Raw genomic sequence first — 19,182 nt, forward strand, 5'->3', positions numbered from 1 at the left:
ATCTCATTCACATTTTTTATATTACAACATTTAAAATGCTGTATTAATGTAAAGCATTATAATTTCTTGCCTGAAATTTTTTTCTGCAGAAAATTATTGCGTGCAACTGCAATTACTTTAAGTAGGAGCATCAACAGCAGTCTTTCACATTCCCTCTCAGTAATCTATTATTTGAATTCCAAAACCATGAATATAGCTATTTGTTACCCCTTGTCTTTGTGATGAAGGCAAGGTAACTGAAAGATGGGATGTTCCTGAAAAAGCCAGGGGGCTGTCCCTTTCACCTGCCCTGCTTCCTTGTGCTAGCTTTAATGTCTGTGTGTATAGTCCTAATACAAGTTAGATCAACCTAAAAAGCTGATTGAAAACTAGCTGCTTTTAGTCAGAGGCTTGGCTTTCAGATAGATGAATGAGCTAAAATGACTCCACAGCCACACTGTCACTACAGTTGCAATCAGGAAAACAGGTCAAGCATGTGACAGGGGGCAGGAAAGTCCCTTTCAGCAACAGAGTAGTATTGGATAAGCTTACACTAATTATGAAAACACACCCTTAAGTAACAAAGGAGTAGTGGTGAGGATGCATCCTCAGTTCTGCCTTTGCTGACAAGAGGCAGTGGAGAGAGAGGAGAAAACCTAAAGCTCAGTTCTTAGACAAATTCAATTGAAAACTTGTGCTGGAGCATGCCTAAGTCTTGCATGCATCACAGTGAAATGTCAGTTCTGACCTCAACTAGACATGTTTTGGTCTCTATTTGTAAAATAAGGATACTAATATACCAGCTCTTTCTAGACCATGTCTGTTTGGCTTCTGTGATAAATAAAGGCTCTGAAGTTTGGGGGAAAAGAGAGAAAATAGAATAATTGTAGTTCCCAGTAGGGTTCTCTGTGGTACTTGTTACTAAGGTTCACTTGAGAGGACATGTATTCCCAGAGTAAATTTAAGTAAAGTCAAATATTTTACAGACAATGATAAGGATTTTGAATTAACTCAGAGCATGTTACATGTAAGATCTTCATCATTCTATTAAAAGCCTAAACCCTGGGACTCCCTATAAAGGTGCTACAGCATAATGCTAATGCAAGGATAGATAAATAGACAAAACCACAACGCACAAAGTTAGGAATTAGTAGGAACTACTCTGTACACAAACCAAACCAAAGGCCTCACTTGGGGAAGGAGAATTTTTTAAAAATCTGTCTTGCAGAGAAGAATTGTGTGATTACATTTACTAAATATTAAAGAATAATGAAGCCCTGCATTTTATGTATAAGCGTGAAGACTTCAGGTGTGGTCACGGTATTGGGCTTCTCATTTGGCGTCAGTGGGCTTTGTTATGATGAAGCATGAACAGAGAATTTTCATTTCCAGTTTTACCACTAGAATTCAAATTAAGATTTAAAAAAAAAAGGAATGAAATGCAAAGAAAATCTCCCAGTAATATCACCAAGTGCAAACAAATTCCATTGACAAGATCTGGTGTCTCCACAAGCTGTGAAAACCCTGGCAGCCAGGAGAAGGCATTTGGATGTTCAGGACCGAGCAGCAACATGCTGGTTGCAAGAGCGAGAAGTAAATTCTGTTAATTTTTAACAAAGGCATTCAGCAGGGATACACCCGCGATAACCTCGTGCAGAAACCATCTAACACCCGTGCTTATGTTCGGACGGGTCATGAACAGAAAACAGAGACTCTGCCGGGTTTCCGGCCCCAGCGCGCGGAGGCCAGTGGCGGGACACCGAGCCGGGGTCGGCGGGTGGCGGCCCGGGTGTGCGTCGCCTCCGCCCGCCACCAGGTGGCGAACGCCCGCTCCGCCCTCGGGTCGCCCCACCCCGCCCTTGGCTCGTGTCATGCCCCTTTCCCCAGCCAATGAGACGCGGCGGGGAAGGCGGAGCTCGGAGCGCGCGGCCCAATGGGAAGAGAGAGCTGACCGTGCGGGGGCCAATCAGGGGCACACCGGTGAGTGCGCGACTCCGGGGCCGGGTGGGGAGGGGCGTGGCCAAGGAGGTGCGGGCCCTCAATCAGGTGAGGGCGGAGCTGACGGGCGGCGGCGGCGGCCAATGGCGGCGCGGGGGCGGGGCCCGCCCTGCCCACCCCTCGCGCCGCCGAAGCTGCCAGAGAGTCAGGTGGCTCCGGGATGTGCGGCGGCGGCGGCAGGAGGCGGAGGCGGGCACGGAGGAGGCGGCGGATGGGGGGGATGCGGCGGCTCCTCCACGGCACACGCTGCCTGGTCTCCCCCCTGCCCGCTCTGGGCTGAGGCGGCCCCGCGCCGGGAAGTCCCGGCAGCGGCGGCGGCACCTGGTGCCGGCGGGCGCCGGGCCGCATGAACAATAGGCGGCGGTCCCGGCCCCGCCGCCCCCCGCAGTGCCCGGCTGCCGCGGGCGCCTCCCCCTATGGAGCAGCCTCGCCATGGAGCCCCTCACCGAGCTCAGCCAGGAGGGCGCGGGCGGCGGGGAGCCGCCGGGCGACGGGCCGCTCTGGACCGCTGTCTTCGAATACGAGGCGTGCGGCGAGGACGAGCTGAGCCTGCGGCCGGGGGACGTGGTGCAGGTGCTGTCCCGGGACTCGCACGTATCCGGCGACGAGGGCTGGTGGACGGGCAAGATCGACCAGCGCGTCGGCATCTTCCCCAGCAACTACGTGAGCAGCGGCGTGCAAGGGGCCGGCCCGGAGCTGCGCGCCCGATACCCGCCGCCCCCCGCCATACAGCGTAAGGGAGCCCGGGCCCGGGCGGGGGGCTCGGCGCGGCCCCTCCGCCGAGAGAGAGGGAGCCAGGGACAGGCCCGGTCCTGCCCCCCTATCGCGGGCTTGGGGTGGGCATGGGAGGGGGGAAGAGACCGGCAGAACTGCCGAGGTTGTGGGCACACCCGAGGCTCGGCCCTCCCGATGTCCCTAGGGAGGGGCCTGGCCTGGCCCGGCCCTTCCGTGGGTCCTGTTGGAAGCCGGTGCCGCCGCTGAGGGGGAAGGGAAGGCCCATCCCGGTGGCGAGCGGCCGCGGGAGGCCGCGGGCCCAGCCGGCGGCGGGGTGGGGGGGGCCTGTGGTGGCCTTCGGCGGCGAGCGGAGGGGCTACGGCGTCTCAGCTCCCCCGCCCTGGGGCCGCCCCAGGCCCCTGGTGTGTTCCCTTGCCCACCCGCGGGGGTATTCCTGCTGCTCCAGTGCCCTCCTGCCTTCCCGGCTAGCGCGCCGCTTCCTGGAAGGCAGAGTTTAGCTCAGCGTGGTGGCGTTTCGGCGACGCCGGGAGCAGTTTCCCATTGTTAAGACCTGTCTTTCCAGGGGCTGATAAATCTTCATCAAGTAACAAAATCCTGGTGACTGGGCAGTGGTGGAGTCACCAGGGCTCTGGTCATTCTGCCTTAAGAATATTCTTAAAGAAAGGTTACTTGGAGGGAAGCAGTGGTTTTCTGAAGTGTTGATTCACTGCTAATACTTGTTCAGTATTATCCTACTTACTAAACAAAAGCTTATTATTTCTGACTGAAAAATTCCTAAGTTGGCTTGTGTTACCAGGTTCCTCTGCCCTCTTACAAATTCTGTCCTGAAATACCTGTGAGTGAGTTGTATCCGCGTTTGGGTATCTGGGCCTGCCTGAGGGTCCCTTGACAATGTTGTAATGCTGAAGGCACTGTGGGAGTGGTTTGTTTCCCTGAATTTCGGTGCAGTTTTGAAGCCTTTGTTGGAGACAGAGAATAGGGTTGTTTCATCTCGACTTTTTTTAGTCACTATGTACAATTGTGGAAAGAGAAACAACATAGAATGACTTTCTAGATCCTATTTATCTATCACCATGGACAATTCAGACAAGGATGCTTTTTTGAGGGGGGCAGAGAAAGATATTCAGACTAGTAGGCTTTTCTAGAAAGTAAAAGAGTGAAAAGATGCTTTGTCCTATCTAGGCAGCATCTCCAAGGAGTACAACTAATAGCTTTTTTCTTACTTTGTATTCTTCTTGAAAGCATTTAGGTAAAACTCAGTAATTTGTAGCATTGCCCTTGGGCTTGTGAAAGGACTAGGTGCTGTTCCTTTCTTTCATGCTGCAAGAGCACTGGTAAGTTATTTTTTCACCACACACAGAAAAAGCTGTGAATGAATGTTTATTAGGTTTTGCTTTTGAGATACTTAAGAGGACCATTTCTATAGAACCTTTTGAACCTTCAGCTCCCATCCTGTGTTGAGTGTTCAAGTTCAGGCTTTGTAACTGGGTTCTCCTCTCTTGCTGCCTCTTCTGTGGTTTGATAGTTCACCAACAGTTGTGGAGTTGAACCTTCCCCCTTCGTCTTTGCCTTACTCTTCCCATGCCCCTGCAGAACTACACTACTTCTCTTCTGTCAAGTCACCAGCCATACGTTCATGACAAAGTAGAATTTATTACCCTCCAGAGGTTTTTATAATGCTTAAGGAGTATGGGGCTTCTTTTAAAAAACAATGCAGTTTGGACAGGGGCTAAAGTTGGTTGCCATTGAATTGGATTTTCAAGTTGAGTATTAAAAGTCCTTTGCAAGGAATGCAATCCATTTTTAGAGCTGATGATGTTCGTTTGATAGCTGTCAGGAATAGGAATCACCATCTACTGCTTAATACTTCATAGTCCAGTAAGTCCAGTTTTGCAGGAGTGATGCAAAATGTTGTTCTGGACATGAACCTCAGCACAGAACCTATTTTTACTTGCTTTCCTAAAGTTTATCTATATATTTAATGAAAATCTGGAAGTACAAGTCCTAGAGATTCTGCTTCTACTGAGAGCTGTCCTAGTTTAGCTGGTAATTTTAGCCATCCTTGTAGTGTGCTTGAATTTTGCCTTGGTGAGGATACCATGAATGATAAAAAGCAGCCTGTAGTGGCTGTCAGGAGTGGGCCGGCTTGAGGGACTCTCATCTGTGCTATGGGTTCTTAAACACTTAAGACTGAATTTAACAGTTTAATCATATGGTCTAATAAGGGCTGATTAAACAGCATCTACTTTGCAGTTGTCAGCATGGCCACTGATTCATGGTGTACAGGCTCTGTAATTCCTTACCAGCCCATAGAGGAATGAGAGCACTTCAGTTCTTGAGTTCTGTACAGTTCTGTACAACACAGCTGCCAAATGACACTGGAGTTAGTGTGTTTAGAAATGTGACAAAAAAACAAGTATTTTGTGCCCTAATGTACCTGTATAACTCAAACTATGAAAATGAATAAACTAATTAAGCAGAAAATACCTCTTAAAAACACTAAATAAAACATTTTTAGAAAATCAGGGTTTTTTTATGAATAAACTACCCACAAGGGTAAGCTGGCCAGTTTGCCTTATAGAAGTATACATTTTCAAACTAAACTAAGGTCGTACTTCCAGATAAAAGAACATTTAATGTCATGCATTGGGTTTCATGTGGAAGCTGAAGTCTCTCGGTTTTACATCCCACCCCTATTAATTTGTGCCTCCAGCAGGGATGTGCTTTTTCTGATGGAAAATGGATGGCAGTGCACGAAGTGTTCTACTTTCCAGCCCTTCGTTTTCCTTTGCCCATTTTGTTCTCCTGCCTGCCACCTTCCTGTCGCGCTTCTCCCCAGCATCGGGGCGGATGGAGGGAGGGGGGTGTGGAGGGGAAAGGCCGGGGCGCTGCCCGCGGGGCTGTCCCGTCCCCGTCCGGTCCCCGCTACCGCCGGAGCTGTCCCTTCAGCACCTGCAGGCCGGCGGGCCGCTCGCTCGGCGCCTCGTTGACGTCCTCTTAATCCGTGAAATGCCCGAGCAGAACTCCCGCTGTGAACAGCACCTGAACGCTGTCTGTCCGGAGCTGGCACCCTGGTGGTGTGGGATGCGTGTTTGTTGATTTCCAGTCTTTTAACTGTCCTTGTTCCTAGGAGCAGGTAAGGATTCTAGCAGTGCTGAAATTCTATTGACTGAAGAGATAGGACTCAACATCTGATTTCTTTAGGTCTCTTACTAGTGAGAAATCCAGGAGTGACTCTTTGTGTATTCTCAGTGGCAGGGTAGTCTCACAGCTGGAGTCTGTCGTCATTACAGTCTTGTTCTAAAATGTCAGTGTTTCTGCTCAGAATTTACTCCTTTCATGTTTTCTAGTAATCTCTGTTTCAAGCATTTGAACACCAAGGTTGCTACTGTAGGACTGAAATCTTCTTTGTTGGACAAATCCTTGAAGCTCAGTGTTACCCAAAATATGTATTCACAGTAGCAGAAAAATAAATTCTCTTCATGTTCTGGACTGGAAGAGACCTTTTCTCCTTCTGGCAGACTTTCTTGGTCAGTTTTCTATCTTGTTTCCCATTAGTCTTTTGTTCATGGAACACTAGGAGAGGCAGCAAAGGCATCCTTATTAAAGTGACTTGTAGGTTTGACTAACTTAAAAAAGTAAGCCAACTTCTGAAAATCATGTTCAGGAAAGGTAGAGCTCAGACAAAATAAAAGCCTGCAGCTGTGGACAGAAGAGTTTGTATTAACTCCATACAGTTTTTGTGTCAAAGTCTTGTACTGTAGGCTTATACATTGGAAAGGCGTTTGATTGGAATAAGGAGACTAGTTTATTTTAGTGGGATCTAACCTGCTCCCTTACATACTTAATTTCCTTTCTGCTAGGCAAAGCAGAGGAACCATGTCAGATTTGGCATTTCAAATGCGGGAAAGTATTAAAAGACTTGGTGACTTTTTGTTCAAATCTTGTATTATGTACTGTTCCTTTAAAACTTTTTAAAATGTCATTAACTGTAATTGGTAACTATGCAAATATCATACAGAGTAGCATCAGTGGTAGCCTTCCACTACTGTAAATTAAGCTGTGTCAACATGTTTTCATTGGTCAGTATGTGGAATTTTATTCTGCATTAGTCAGTGTTAGATGGGTTCTTTTGGCCACCCATATAAACTGTTTAGTGTACAGTTGTACAGGATACATTTTCTCATTGCTTTTTGCTCCAGGTGCAATTTGTGTGCTGAATTGAGACAGCTGCATCCGTAGATTTTTTTTGTGTCAACCTGTTAAGTCTAGCTGTCAGTGTATGGGAATAGGAAGTTTTTGTAACAAAAATGCAGTATGCATTAATCAAGAAATGTTTTTCTTATTGCTTGCTCTGTATACTCAGTATATGGTTTGATCCATCTGTTTGTCACACTGTTGTTGGTAATGTCAGAACTGATTAACAGATCACTTGTGGGGAACAAATCTGCAAAGCCTGGAGAGATGTGGAAGAATAAGTGTGATTTGGGAAGGACTAAAAGATTGTTGTGGCAGTTCAACAAGAGACATTCAAATAAGGGACAAATGGAGAAGCAGATGCCTTTTGTGTTGAGTTTTAGCTGTTTTGCATTAAGCACTGTATTGTGAACACAGCAAAGATTAGTTGGTGAGTGTGTTTTTCATTTTCAGAATTTGGTAGTGTTATTGAGAGTTTATCCTTAAGGGGGGTAGGGGCAGGGGCATCAGTAGTAAAAGGGTTTAACTGTGGTAAGAGAAGGTTATTCTGTTGTTTTACCATTTACAGTGAGTACTTCATGCCAGTTCTATGACACTGCAAGGTCTGTTTTACCATACTATTCAGCACTAAAAGGTTGTCAGAAAGGCCCACTGATTTCCTTTGTATTGTTTTGGAGTGAAAACTGGCCCTTCCTCCAAGGGCAGGGGTGAGGTCGGCCAGCATGGACCTTCAGCTGATGTACAGACTGCATAGTTGCTAAACGCTTACATCTTTTTTTGTCTCTTTCCCTAGTCCTAGAGATCGACTTCTCAGAGCTTGTTCTGGAAGAAATCATTGGCATAGGGGGCTTCGGAAAAGTCTATCGAGCTGTATGGATAGGAGATGAGGTTGCTGTCAAGGCAGCTCGCTATGACCCTGATGAGGACATCAGCCAGACCATTGAGAATGTCCGCCAAGAGGCCAAGCTCTTTGCAATGTTAAAACATCCCAACATCATTGCCCTCAGGGGCGTGTGTTTGAAGGAACCTAATCTTTGCCTGATCATGGAGTTTGCCCGTGGAGGATCGCTCAATAGGGTCCTGTCTGGTAAAAGGATACCTCCTGACATACTGGTGAACTGGGCAGTGCAGATTGCCAGGGGAATGAACTACCTGCACGAGGAAGCAATTGTTCCCATAATTCACCGTGACCTCAAGTCCAGCAACAGTAAGTGCTACACAGTGAACAGTCAGGGTGCTGGTATATGGTTTTGGGGAAAAAATCATCCAAAGAAAAGAGGGGGGAGTAGTGTTAATTTAGTGAACCACTGTATCCTCTAAGTCAATCCCAGAAGGGTTTATTTTTATACAGTATGGTGCTACAGATCACGGGAAACATGTAAATGCTTTCACTCTGTAGAAGCAACCTAAATGATCAGATGGAAAAGTAACTGTGAATGAACCATGCTTCCATGCTTTGCTAGTAGTTTATATTCATATAGTGTCTAGGTTTTATTGGCATTTCAGCAGACTTCTGTATGTTAGAAAGCCTTAGAATGAGCTTGAACTTAGAATGTGTATTATTCTTTCTCTTTTTGGAAGAATAAGTGCTTCTTTGTAAGGGTAAATGCTCCTAGGCTTTCATTATACTTGCTAGATTTTGCTGTATAGATGAGATGCAAAGCTGTTTTCCTTATGGGAGATTTAACCAATCCCAACAGAATTGGATCTTCTCTTTATCCATCGTAGAGCTGGTGTAGAAACATTAATTTATGTGAATAATATGTCCTTATACACCCAGGACTTCAGCTGATATTTCTGATGCTTTACATGATACAGCTCACCCATTAGAGAGCGAGGGGAACTTTGTTAGTTAGGATTGTGCAAATCATGGTGATTTCAGCTGCTCTGTAATACAGCTTTACTGTGTGTTGCTTGGCTGCTGTTCTTGTAGTGTGTCTCTTTTCACAAACTGTAACTTCTGAAAGCCAAACACACACATAGACTATTATTTATGAGTGTGGGAGCAAAGTGCTGCAGTGGTTTAAAGATCATAATTTCCTTTCCTGATGCAGTATGCAGCTGTTTAGCCTTTCTATCTGCTTGTCTGTGTCTAGATGGCAAGAGCAAACACAGACCTGCCTGCTGGATGTGGTGGTTTAGATTGGTGTGTTAGTATGAACTCATTGTCATTTACGGCTTGAGTTGATAAGAAGCTCTATGAACTGGGTGTCTGGGATGCAGGCATATGTTCCCTTTTGCTTTGAGGGCAGGGACATTAGCAAAGAAGTCTGATAGATGGGAATTTTAATATTTTAAATAGATTGAGTAGCATTAACTATTGCAATGCTGTGAATTTCCAGTATCTTCCTATGTTTTTGTGGCCTCAGATGCTGTGGCCATGAATTTACTTAGTTCGTTGTGGAAGAGTAAAAAAAGTATTATTGGTTTTTGTTAGTGGAAAAAAAGGAACTATAAGAGCATTCAAGTTAGTTTCTACAGTATTGTTCTTCTAGTAACAAGTTCCCCATTTTGTTAGAGTAAGGCAATCTTAATGTCAGTAAAGATTTCCTGATATCTAAACCCTTCCCTTGCAGATGGCAAATATATGGGCATGTTAATAAATGTTGTAAAATTAAGGAATGATTTGCTGCATGACTTAATGAATGACTGGCTGCATCTGTGAATGAGAAATAATTGCCTTTCAGTGTTGTGCCTTTCCTCCTTACCTAAGAAACTATTTACTTGCTTATTTTGCTAACAGGCCATTAATATTTCCTTGCTAAGTGCTAGTTGAACATTTTTGAGGTTTATAATTATTAAGTTATTAAGAAAAGTTATTTCTAAGATAAAAATCTCTTAGCTTCTAGGACTTCACTGTTTTATTCAGACCAGAGACTTCTAGTTGTAAAAGGGAAAAGCTTCAGCAAGAGAACCAGTCCAGCCAGAGGGACACCCAGTGCACAGTGTTGCCATCCAGACAGATACCGATGCTAAAAACACATGGATTGTCAACAGCAAGAGTAAATGTCGCTTGTCACAAAGAATCAGCAGAGTGTAATTGTGTAATTATGCTGCACTGTAAATGGTCAGTGAGAAGTTACTACATGTATTACTATAATTTCCATCCTTTGGGAGGAAGCAATAGTAAAGAAAGAGGAAGAATGAGTCAGAATGCCTCTGAAAGGATTCAGGAATGTTCTGTGTTTGAAGGGGAGAGATAGAGAATTTACATGGTGGTTGTGACCAAGATAGCATCAGATCTAGTAGAGAAATTATGAGTATTGGAAAATTCTATCCCAGATAAGACTGGAGCAAGCAATATTACATTTGGGAAACTAAATTAATGTAGGAGCTGGTACTGGAGGAAAGGGCTTAAGATATTTTAAGGAAAAATTACTGGTTTGTTTTTCTCTTTTGAAATTAAATAAATTAGTAGCCTTGGGTATGGGCTTGACACATTGCAACAGCTGTTTATTAAACAAAATGAAGTTCTTCATTCTGTACGGTGTGGTTGAAGAGAAATTTAAAATATATGCTATTTTAAACATCTGAATTACATGTTATTTTCTGAGTGTACCTACAGAGCAAGCATCATAAATATTCGATTATGACAATGGTGGAGCTTTTTGGTGAGGGTAAGGGATTGTAGGATTAACAACTCTGAGCTGCCTAAGTCATGTGTTTCTTGATTACTCTGTCACTGCGTTGCTGAAATCTCTTTTCTCTTATATATAATAAGCATCTTAGAAATTTCTCTGCTCTGTTTCCTGTGGAAAGCTTTTTACTAGTTTTGTAAAGATTACAGGACTGAGTATATTATTGCATCCTGATTAATATATAGCTTGCATTTTGTCTGTTTTTCTGATGAACTTGGTTTTCTTAATTACCATGGATAATGGAGAGCGGGTTATCTTGTTAGCTTTGTGCTTGTAGAGTTACAAGCTTGTAGCATTTCCTTTGCACAAGTTACCATCCACTAGATGACAGGCAGTGATGTGTCTGTGGTGAGGAAAGAGGTTCTGCTGGCAAGAGCTTGGAAAGGATTCTTGCAGATGCATTTCTTATGTGTACTAAACATCTCCAAGTGCTGTAGAGCTATCATGGGAGCATCAGCTGTATTGGTCTATTGATTGGTATTGCCTACGTTAAGTAATAGATTGTGATTCTTGTACATCTCGTCTTGCCTTTAGGCACCAGCTGGGATGTAGACAGTGCCTCTGAAGCTGCAGGATGAGTTAATTTGGGAGGTAGAGAACAAGATCAGGCAGCGGGAAAGAGCAGAGTTGCCTTATTTAAAATCCTTCTTTCTACTAGAATAGAAAAAAATCAGAGAATGCCTTGTTGTCTGCTTATATTTAGGCAGACAGAGAATGCATAAGGACAGTACTTCATGATGAATCTTTTAAGCAGGTCATGTTACATTTTGAGCATATCAAATGGGCACCCTAATGCAAGTCTGAGAAATTACCCCATTATATAAGGATTTAGAGACAGCATCTTTTTTGATTTAAACTGTTGCACCTTGGTGGACTCAGTAAGTACCAAAACAACGCTCAGAATAGTTGTCAGCATTTCTGGTAGTGTAATAAAGAACATAGGGTTTTGATTACTTTGGGAGATAAGTTCACTTTAGTTCATCTGAACTGAACTTCAGATGATTATTTTAAGATTCCAGGAGATGTCTCTTTCTTGAGATACTCCTCGTCAAAAAGCACTCCAAATCAGTTTTCTTTTATCCATATTTTTTGGTTAAAAAAAGGAATTTTTTTCTCTTCTATAGTTTTCTAAAGTTTTTTTCTTCTTTACATTTTCATAACTTGACATTTAATGCTAATACATTTAGAGTGTAGGAAAAGTGCTCTGTATGTTTAATACCATGCTTGTTTGAGGAAGATTTATTGTAAATCTTGGAGGCTCTGAGAGCTGCCTGTTTTGTTGTTTTGAGGATGCAATCAGGAAGTGAGTACAGAAAGGTCTTTACAGAATGAATTGTACACCTGTAATTTAGTTTTAGAGATGCTGAAAAATATTTTCTTGAGTCTGAGTTCAGTTGGCATTAAGTCTGGTAGACAAGTGTTCCGATGGCATTACCAACTCATATGTCAGTCATATAACTGCATGAGAGAAAAAAAGGTAATTTATGAAACTATTTGGTTCTGCTGTGTGAGGAGATAAGTATTTCTCTTTTTATTTTGGGCATTTGATTTAAGGGATTCAGGTTATTCCATATGAAAATTAATCTTACTAATCTGACAGAATCCTCAGTGGCTGCTGCTGCTTCTCTTCATGTGGTGGTATTCCCTGCTTTCTTTCTTCAACTGCACATGGGTGAGCCATTGAGCATATGCTATGGAATCCTTAGTAGGCCTTTCCCAATGTGAAAGCACCTAAATAATCCAAATGCTGAGCTGTAGGAAAAAAAAAAACAACTAGAAATACCCACTGACATCAACATGACTGCACTTAGAATAGCTCTTAAGAGTTTCCCTTTCTTTTATCTCTCATCTGTGATTCAAGTCTTATTTCTGGCCAGAGAAAAGTACCTGGCATATAATGCTTAGGATCCTGCTGGTTTTAGTGAAATATTGTAAAAAACGAAGTTGGTCCTGTTTGTCTGTCAGTGTTAGATATGCCAGCATTGCTGTAGGAGTAAAGCCAATTAACTAAAACTGTGGAGAGCTAGCAAAAGCATATTTGACTTTTTTTTTTTACTGTCTCAGCAAAACATGTTTGTTATTTGCACTACATTGAAAGATTTTGCTGAGGGTGTTCATGCCAGTTAGCAAAGTGCTTTTTAAAAGTCACCGTGGTTGTGTTCCACAAAGTGGCATAGAAGATTAGCAGCAAAGTGACATTGCCACAGTCAAAGAAAGAGGAAAGGACAGAGGTCAAAATAAACCCCAACAATTCTGATTCAACCAAGTCAGTAGTTTTTCCTTTCAAGTTATTTGAAGTCTTTACCTCTTGTACTTTTTGGATCACCAGTGTAAGTTTATGATGTCCCAAGATTATTCAAAGTTCTAGCTTTCTGAAAGAATTACAAACTCTGCTATAGCTTTGCTTATTTAATGTAGTTAAGCCTTTATCTATTCATAAAGATGCCAGTAGAGCTGACTTTCCACCTGGTTTATGAATAGTTGTTCCTAGGACTTAGAATAGTCCTTGTTTTTTATTTTAATCCGATCATAGTTGACACTCTTCTGTTGGTCTTTTCAGAGAAGGAACAGTACTTGTAAGCCTCTTCCTCTGTCTAGCAGAGGTGTAGAGGAGAACTCTTACAGGGTCTGCTGAATGTATGTTGGCAGAGCAGTTTGGAACTCGACACAGTTATTATTGCTGCTTCTGGTACTCCAGTGTAATTTGTTGATTAACTCTCCAATGTTGTACCTTCTGTCAGAATGGATTTTCTTTGTCAATGCAATTAAAAGACTGAGTAATGCTTCATGTAGAACATTGTGAAGCTATTTCAGTGATGTCTGAATGCTTTGGACTGGGTGAATAGTTGGTCTGGCCTTAGTTGGGTAGTCCCTTGGCCTGTGAGAGGAAAGTGGTAAAAAGGTGAAGTTTTATGGGGGGATGGGTGGTGTGAAAGACAGCAGGTGGGAGATGATGGTCACTTGTATTGTAGTTGAAAAACAATTCCAAATAGCCATAATTTTTTGCTTGTGGTAATATCATGAAGAAATTGATGCCATTAATACTACACATTTTCACTGAAAAGAATGAAAAAAGAAAGTATTATTAGTGCAGAAGATGTAAATTATGCCTGAAAGTGTTGCTAATTTTTAAGATGTTAAAATACCAGGAATTCACAGAAGTAGGGTGACAGTTTCTGTGTTGTGCTTTGGTACTTTACTGGGTTTTTTCTTCATTAGCTTTTGTAAATTAGTGCAGCTGTTTTCCTTTCAGAGAGGTTTGACAGATGCTTTTGTGTTGCTGTCTTGTTTTCATGTCTTAGTAGATTTTTGAGAATTCCAAAATGACATACATCTTCTGTAAATAGTTTTAGTTGAATATAGATTGGTGTCTTCACTGTTAGGTGTAAGTCAAAAATATGACTTCTTATGAAATGTTTGATGTCCACAAGAACACTTTGGTGTCCTCCTGCCCACACTAAGTAGTAAAAAGGCAACTTCAGCAATGGAATCTGTTACCTTCATGGACAAGTATGGAAAGAGTGCCTCTTGTTTTGAAGAAATTAATTTGTGTCTATTACATTTGAAACCCTAGCTAATATCCTTTTCATGTAACTGAGCCACTGTGTACATTTTTTGCTGGGTTCTCTCTGCTCCTGAAAAATAATAACTTAGAGTTGTGGTATGAAGCACTTTATTCAAATTATGCATATGGAAGTATAGAACAGACCTAAGCATGGTCATGCAGCAGGTGTCTGTAGGCATCCCCTGAATTCACTGTCTGACCATCTGTGACAGAGCTGGGAAAGATTTGTGTTCTTCTGCAATGTCTAAGGAGCCAGTTAAGGGTGAGAACAGCCTTGTGGTATTTCTGGTAAGCTAGAATAATTCCTTGATCTCCACTTTTTTTTTTTTTTTTGGTGTTTCTTCCACATTAATTTTAATTTTGACTGACTTCTGTCAGCAGCTTCACTTTTGCTTTTTTTATCAAACAATTCCATTCAGAATTTCAACATACCTGAAACAAACTCGCTCTTGAAGCATCAGACATAAAACACAGTCTTGCTCTTTGAAGTGATGATTCATCACCCAAGATGATTCTTTAATTTTAAGTTACATCCCATCCTGATGGCTGTGTGCATTTCCTTATGACAGGACAAGGGAAACCTTAAGCTGTTTGAAAGAATTCAGGGCATAGCTCGTGGTTATAAGTGGCTGCTTTTTGGTGCGTGTTTGCTTTCTGATTCTAGAATAGTTTGTTATGTTGGTCGACTTTCATTGCCAAAAGGTTGCCAAAGTTGACTGGAGTGTCTGCTAATTGCTTGTTAATTGTCCCACTGCTAATGGAAAGTCTTCCTCAGACCCGAGCTTTTTGCAGATATGAAAAAGAAATAGTAACAGAACCTCATGCACTGAGAAGGTAAACTATTCCAAAGCATAACAATTCAGAATTGTCGTTTGGTTTCATCACTGTTTCTTAAGTTTAGAAAGAAGAGCTCTTGCCCACAGAACAGTAAATTGTTGTGTCCCAGTCTGCAGAATAGTCATTGTGGTGGTAATGGCAGCTTGGTGCAGCATCACTTTGGGTCCTCTTGGGAAGGAAGTAGCCAGAGGACACACAGCCTTCCTATGAAGTGTTTGTATTACTGCCACACACAGCCCTACCACTTAGCTTTCTAGAGGTGTTGTTGTGTTGCTCACACATTTATTATAACACCATTTTTTATTAAAAACAAAAATACTCTCCCAAAAGAGAAAGCATTATCTTGTGCACACATGGATTCCAAATTGTCTCTGAAATTCTGTATGTTTTGAATGCTGTATGTCTTATGTCTGGGATAATTTTACAGCTACAAGCCAAGCTCCCAGTTTTCTGTACATCCATCTCTGATGCGTTGTGAAACAGGCTCCTGGATTTTGCTTTGGCCATTGAGAAATATTGGGACCTCCTGTTTGTATTACAGCTGGAAAAATCTAAAATGCAAACATGGCTTCCTCTTTGCCTATGTATAGACTAATTGTAGCAAATGATAGTCAGTGTGCCAGCAGCTCCACTTACTAGTAACAGGTAAATACTTTTACCACTAAGATTTTATTGCAACAATTTCTGTGCTTAAATTGGGGATTCCTGGGAGGTTCCTGGTATACTAAAAAGAAATGCTAGTATGAATAATTGCTGTAAGGATGGTACATATAAGAGTGGTGGGATGTATATGGACCAGGCCATGTGATCCACCTATCACAAAAGCATTGCATTTCCTGTTGTTTCTCCTTATGAGTACGGGCCTATGGAAAGATGTTAGAGAATAGTCTTTAGTTCTTTTTGACTTTGCATTGGTCAAGGATCCTGAGAATAAGAAAAATACAATAACTTTGATTAATAGAACTTGATATGCCCAATTCTGCTGTTTGAAGTGTTGTCAGTCTTGCCCTGGGTTTATTGATTAGCTTTTTCTTTGTTCATGTAATCAGTCACATAATGTGTGGTTTTGATATGATTATGGTTATCTGGTAACCAAGGAATATTCCTAATACTTCATCAGGTTATTGTTATTGTAGTTAGAATCTTTAATCACAGGATAAGCTGGGTCAAAAAAATCTAACAGAAGTGTAGCACATCTAAAAGTCAACAGCTTTTTGATAGCTCTATTGAAAGTCTTGTGTGGACTTTCATGTACAATAGTGCAGGAATCCACTCATTCTCAGCAGCTGACAACTTGTTCTGTTCACTTTAAGGTCAAACTTGGCAGTATCCAAGAAACTCTTGAGTTTTACTGTTGTCAGATGTAGCCTGGTGTAGATTTTGCATCTAAATGCCTTTTAACATTTGCTCTGATGGATGAAAATACACCTCTCTACCTTTAAAATTATTTTAAGTTGAATCTGATTTTTAAAACCCCATAAAACACCGCAGCTTATGGTGTGGGTTGTGCTGCTGCCTGTGAAATTTTGTCTTTCTTACCTTCTAGATTTTGGAGTACCAGATTATTCCATGAATGAGTTGGTGTTGGTTTTGCTTACTGTTTCATAAAGATGTCTTAATTGAAACTAAAACAAACAGTTTGGGCTACCTTTTCCATTATGAATTTCATGTTTATATTTGCCTGGAAACAGCTCCCACTGAACCAGCATATTATTAAATTTCTCTTCAGATAGTCTCTTGAGTGATGAATGATGAATACCATTCATGTGATTTTACTCTTTCCTTTCCTTTTTTGTTATTGCCTAATACAGTTCTTGAAGTGTTGCAGGCTTTCAAAGTGATACAATTTGGCAATATCCTGTGTTGAGTACAGATGTAATTATATTTTTTCCTTGGAGCATTTAACTGATTATGAAGAGTACAATAATCCATGCCTGAGCTAGAGGTTGTTGCAATGTCAGCAGTGTGGTAGGATTTAGTCTGAAACCAGAACTGAACAGCTCTTTTTTTTCCCCAGAAACTCACCTGAGCATTCAGAGTGTTTTGTACAGATTACTAAAGCGATAAGACTTTTTACAGCCTGGCTAGGTGAAAGGATCGATTCTAAATATATCGGGGCTTTGGAGGCCTTTCCTCTCCCCTCCCCCATTATGCATTAGCTCTTTAGAGTTACTGTACTGCATGGCTTAAAATCCAAGAACTGCTGTGCTGTCACATCCATCACCTCCTCTAGGTTGATAGAAGAGGACAGTCATGCAGCTTTATGGATTTGCTGAACCCTGACTTGTACCCAGTAATTAAGGAGGTATTGGTTCCAAGGCGTACATACATTTTTTTTAATGTACTGTTGCTGAATGGTTAGTAATAAGAGTGAAAATATTTGCTTATTACTAGAGGCAATATTTGTGGGTTTTGGTTTTACTTCTAAGATGTGAAATTTTGAGTGGGTCTTAAATTCTGTCCTCTCTAGCATCTCATGCAACACTTAGCCTTCTGTACCTCAAACAGATATTAGAATAAAGATGCAGTCCTGCTGAAATGAATGACGGAGTACCCAACAGAAGGTACATAAAGGCTACATGCAGAAAGCCCGGACTTATTCCATGTGCAGATCTGTTAATCACTCTAAGTACTCTGAATGCAGGGTCAAGAGCAGATTGCTCATTATCTGGATACTTGTGAAGCAAAGCTGTGCAGGCTGACTATGGAAGGTAGAGCTAAAATTGCAAATTAGATTTTGGCAAACTGCTACAATATGAAGTCTCATTTCAGAGCAAATTTTTGAAATCCTTTCCCAAATGCTTAATTCTGTCCTCAAGACAGAATGCCAGTGTAGTGCCAAAAGGACTTAATAATTAAAAAAAGGATTGCCTGGCAACCTCAGTCCCTTGTTCCCTTTGCAATAGTGCTGCTCTTTTAACTTGTTAGGCTAACTGCAGACTTGATAGCTATCCCCTGTCTCTCTGAGACAATGCAGCAGTATGAAGCAGTATATTAAGGCTATCTTTTTATTTAACATCCAGGTTTTACCACCTCCAGCATCTAAGCTGACATGTATCTTGGGAAGTTTTGCTTATTTATAGGAGGGGAAAATAGGATTGGAAAAATCAGAGTAAGTTCAGTGGAACAGTCTTCTATTCAAAAATATTTTTGTTTCATTTATGAATACTTGTCTCCTTGAAATAAGGACTGTTCAAAAGCTAGAGGAGAATGCTTAATACTTGTATTACTATAGTTCCTTGTGTATAAAAACTCTGAAGATTTGAGATTGCATTGCATTTCTTCAGAGTACAGTGGAACTTTTAATTCTTTTTTCAGATAAAAGCAAGTAGAAAAAGTAGTAATTGTCCCATGCAAGAAGCAAAATATGCTTATCTGATTTTTCTGAATTAGTGTTAATTTAAAAGTATTAATCTACATTTGCATGAATTTCACAGCCTTGCAGTAGTTGAAAGTATTTGGTCTGGAAATAGATCTAGAAGACAGTTAAAGGGATTTGTACAAAGTGGAAATTATACCTATATTGTGGGGAGATGAGTGAAAAAAATTCTGTAGGCTGAAATTGTGTGTCCCAGTTGTGAAATTCCAGGGTCTATGTGTGTCAGTGAAGAAATTAAAATTAAATAAACCTCCTTCAGAGCTCTTCTTGCTTGCTTAAGTATTCTGTGGTCTGAAAAGCATCCCTTAGAAAATATACGTGGTTGAGTGAAAAGATTCTTTGTTCAAAACCAAGTTTCCTGTAACAGATTGGCTCAGTTTTGGACATATTCTTCTGTGGGTGGGTGGCAGAGTCTGGGTTCCGTGATATTACTCAGTCTTTTATCTGCTCTGGCAAAGATTTGACTTCAGTAAGCCTTTAGCTTTCTTGGGAGATTTGTGTTAAGCAATTTTTGGATAAATTTGGATTTGTTTGGAAATTAAAATATTCTCTGTTTCCTTCAACTCTTGCACTTGAGACTTCTGCTGTATTGGGACCAGAGAGGGTTTTAATGGTAGCACCTTCCTGTAAGGGCCTGGATTCCTCTTAAATCATACCACAGAAATGACTTGCATTATTTAGAACTGAAACCCTGCTCATGTTTTGCATTAAAGGATCTTGGAGTGAAACAGCATTGGTTTTCATAAAGGTTTTACTTTGTTCTTTCATTAAAGTTCCTGTACCTGGGATTTGGTGGACTCAGTATCTGATATATCTCTTTACAGTACCTGAATTATCTAAATGGAGGAAGTAAA

At 41.7% G+C, this 19,182-nt stretch overlaps 1 protein-coding gene across 3 annotated transcripts in view; it reads left to right on the plus strand.

Annotated features, from left to right (window-relative positions):
* The first annotated feature begins 2,108 nt into the window (after nucleotides 1-2,108).
* Nucleotides 2,109-19,182, plus strand: part of MAP3K9 (mitogen-activated protein kinase kinase kinase 9) — a 59,369-nt gene continuing 42,295 nt past the window's right edge. For all 3 annotated transcript variants that reach the window (XM_030949116.1, XM_030949118.1, XM_030949117.1), the window contains exons 1-2: nucleotides 2,109-2,710; nucleotides 7,703-8,116. In XM_030949116.1, coding sequence (XP_030804976.1) covers nucleotides 2,410-2,710; nucleotides 7,703-8,116 — 715 coding nt within the window. In that variant the 5' untranslated portion in view covers nucleotides 2,109-2,409. The remainder of the gene's footprint in view (nucleotides 2,711-7,702; nucleotides 8,117-19,182) is intronic.

The sequence above is a fragment of the Camarhynchus parvulus genome, chromosome 5, assembly GCF_901933205.1.
Source record: "Camarhynchus parvulus chromosome 5, STF_HiC, whole genome shotgun sequence".
In the NCBI taxonomy this organism is placed as follows: domain Eukaryota; kingdom Metazoa; phylum Chordata; class Aves; order Passeriformes; family Thraupidae; genus Camarhynchus; species Camarhynchus parvulus.